The 258-nt window shown below is 61.2% G+C and overlaps 1 protein-coding gene across 1 annotated transcript in view; it reads right to left on the reverse strand.

Moving 5' to 3' along the window:
• Nucleotides 1–258, reverse strand: part of USP19 (ubiquitin specific peptidase 19) — a gene marked incomplete at its 3' end in the record, with an annotated part of 12790 nt that overhangs the window by 6559 nt on the left and 5973 nt on the right. The window contains 1 exon segment of the mRNA XM_010073589.1: nucleotides 1–75. Within this exon segment, the coding sequence (XP_010071891.1) occupies nucleotides 1–75 (75 nt within the window).

Raw genomic sequence — 258 nt, forward strand, 5'->3', positions numbered from 1 at the left:
TGGCGTTTCTTCAGGCAGACATCGATGCGAGACACCGTGAAGTTGTACGTGCACTGGTCCGGCTCAATAAGGTTCCTGCAAGACATGCAGCAAGTCAGGGGTGCCCCAGACCCCCCAGTAGCTTCTGCAAGGCCACCAGGCAGCAGGAACCTGGCTAGCACCGACCCCGAGGACCCTCAAGCCTGGCCACACCGAGCACACAGAGGGCCCCTTTCCTGCCAGATCCATTCCGCTTGGCTCCCCACACCCTCTCCTGCT

The sequence above is a fragment of the Pterocles gutturalis genome, unplaced genomic scaffold (genome assembly GCF_000699245.1).
Source record: "Pterocles gutturalis isolate BGI_N339 unplaced genomic scaffold, ASM69924v1 scaffold25462, whole genome shotgun sequence".
NCBI lineage: Eukaryota > Metazoa > Chordata > Aves > Pterocliformes > Pteroclidae > Pterocles > Pterocles gutturalis.